This window comes from Onychostruthus taczanowskii, unplaced genomic scaffold (assembly GCF_017590055.1).
Source record: "Onychostruthus taczanowskii isolate IOZ18803 unplaced genomic scaffold, ASM1759005v1 scaffold35, whole genome shotgun sequence".
Classification (NCBI taxonomy): domain Eukaryota; kingdom Metazoa; phylum Chordata; class Aves; order Passeriformes; family Passeridae; genus Onychostruthus; species Onychostruthus taczanowskii.
In genome coordinates, this window is record NW_024500905.1 from 5,218,791 (window position 1) to 5,219,539 (window position 749).

The 749-nt window shown below is 61.0% G+C and overlaps 1 protein-coding gene across 1 annotated transcript in view; it reads right to left on the reverse strand.

Moving 5' to 3' along the window:
• The window catches only part of RXYLT1 (ribitol xylosyltransferase 1), an 11,159-nt gene extending 10,962 nt beyond the window's left edge, over positions 1 to 197 (reverse strand). The window contains exon 1 of the mRNA XM_041411329.1: positions 23 to 197. Coding sequence (XP_041267263.1) covers positions 23 to 164 — 142 coding nt within the window. The 5' untranslated portion in view covers positions 165 to 197. The remainder of the gene's footprint in view (positions 1 to 22) is intronic.
• Positions 198 to 749: the final 552 nt, after the last annotated feature.

Genomic DNA, 749 nt, shown 5'->3' on the forward strand with positions numbered 1-749 from the left:
GCGGCCCCGCCACCGCGCTCACCTCGCGGGCCGCGGCGGTCCCGGTGCGAGCGAGGGGCGGCCGGGCGGCGCGGGCGCAGGAACACCGTGTAGGCCGCGTAGAGGGAGAAGAGGCCGTACGCGACGATCAGGGCGGAGCAGAGCCGCCTGCGAGCGCCCCGCATCCCGCCCGGCGCGGGCGGAAGGCCCGGCCGGGGGCGCCGGGAGGCGGTGGCGGGAGCAGACTCCGCCCGCCGGGCCGGGCTGCGTCCTGGGCCGCCGAGGAGGCTCGGAGCCGCCGCTGCCATGAGCTGCCCCCGGCCGCAGCCCCCCGGGCTGTGCGGTGGCGGGTAACCGGGTTGTCAACGGAGAGATGAACAGCGCCGTCAGGTTATGGGAATTTTATTATAATGGGAAGGCTTGGATAGACCAGAGTGACTCATGTTCTCTGAGAGATAGAAAGACTATCCACGAGTTGTTCTGAAGGCTGGGTGCTACAGCTTCTGGAAAGCCTCTAACAGCCTGTAGACAAATACCATGACCCTAATTGTAGCCAAAAGCACAGTGCCCTTCACCTACCAAAAGGAGAAAGAGTCTAGAACAGTATAAATTGTAATGCACTGCACAACCCCACAGCCTCCTCTGGGTCTGAGCGGGTTTTTTTCTTGATCATTTTTTTACCCTTACGAACACTAAACCTTCCTCTGACCCCGACCTAAAATTAATTCAATGGACCGCTGCTTGTTTCCAACGAAATGTATCTACTTGTC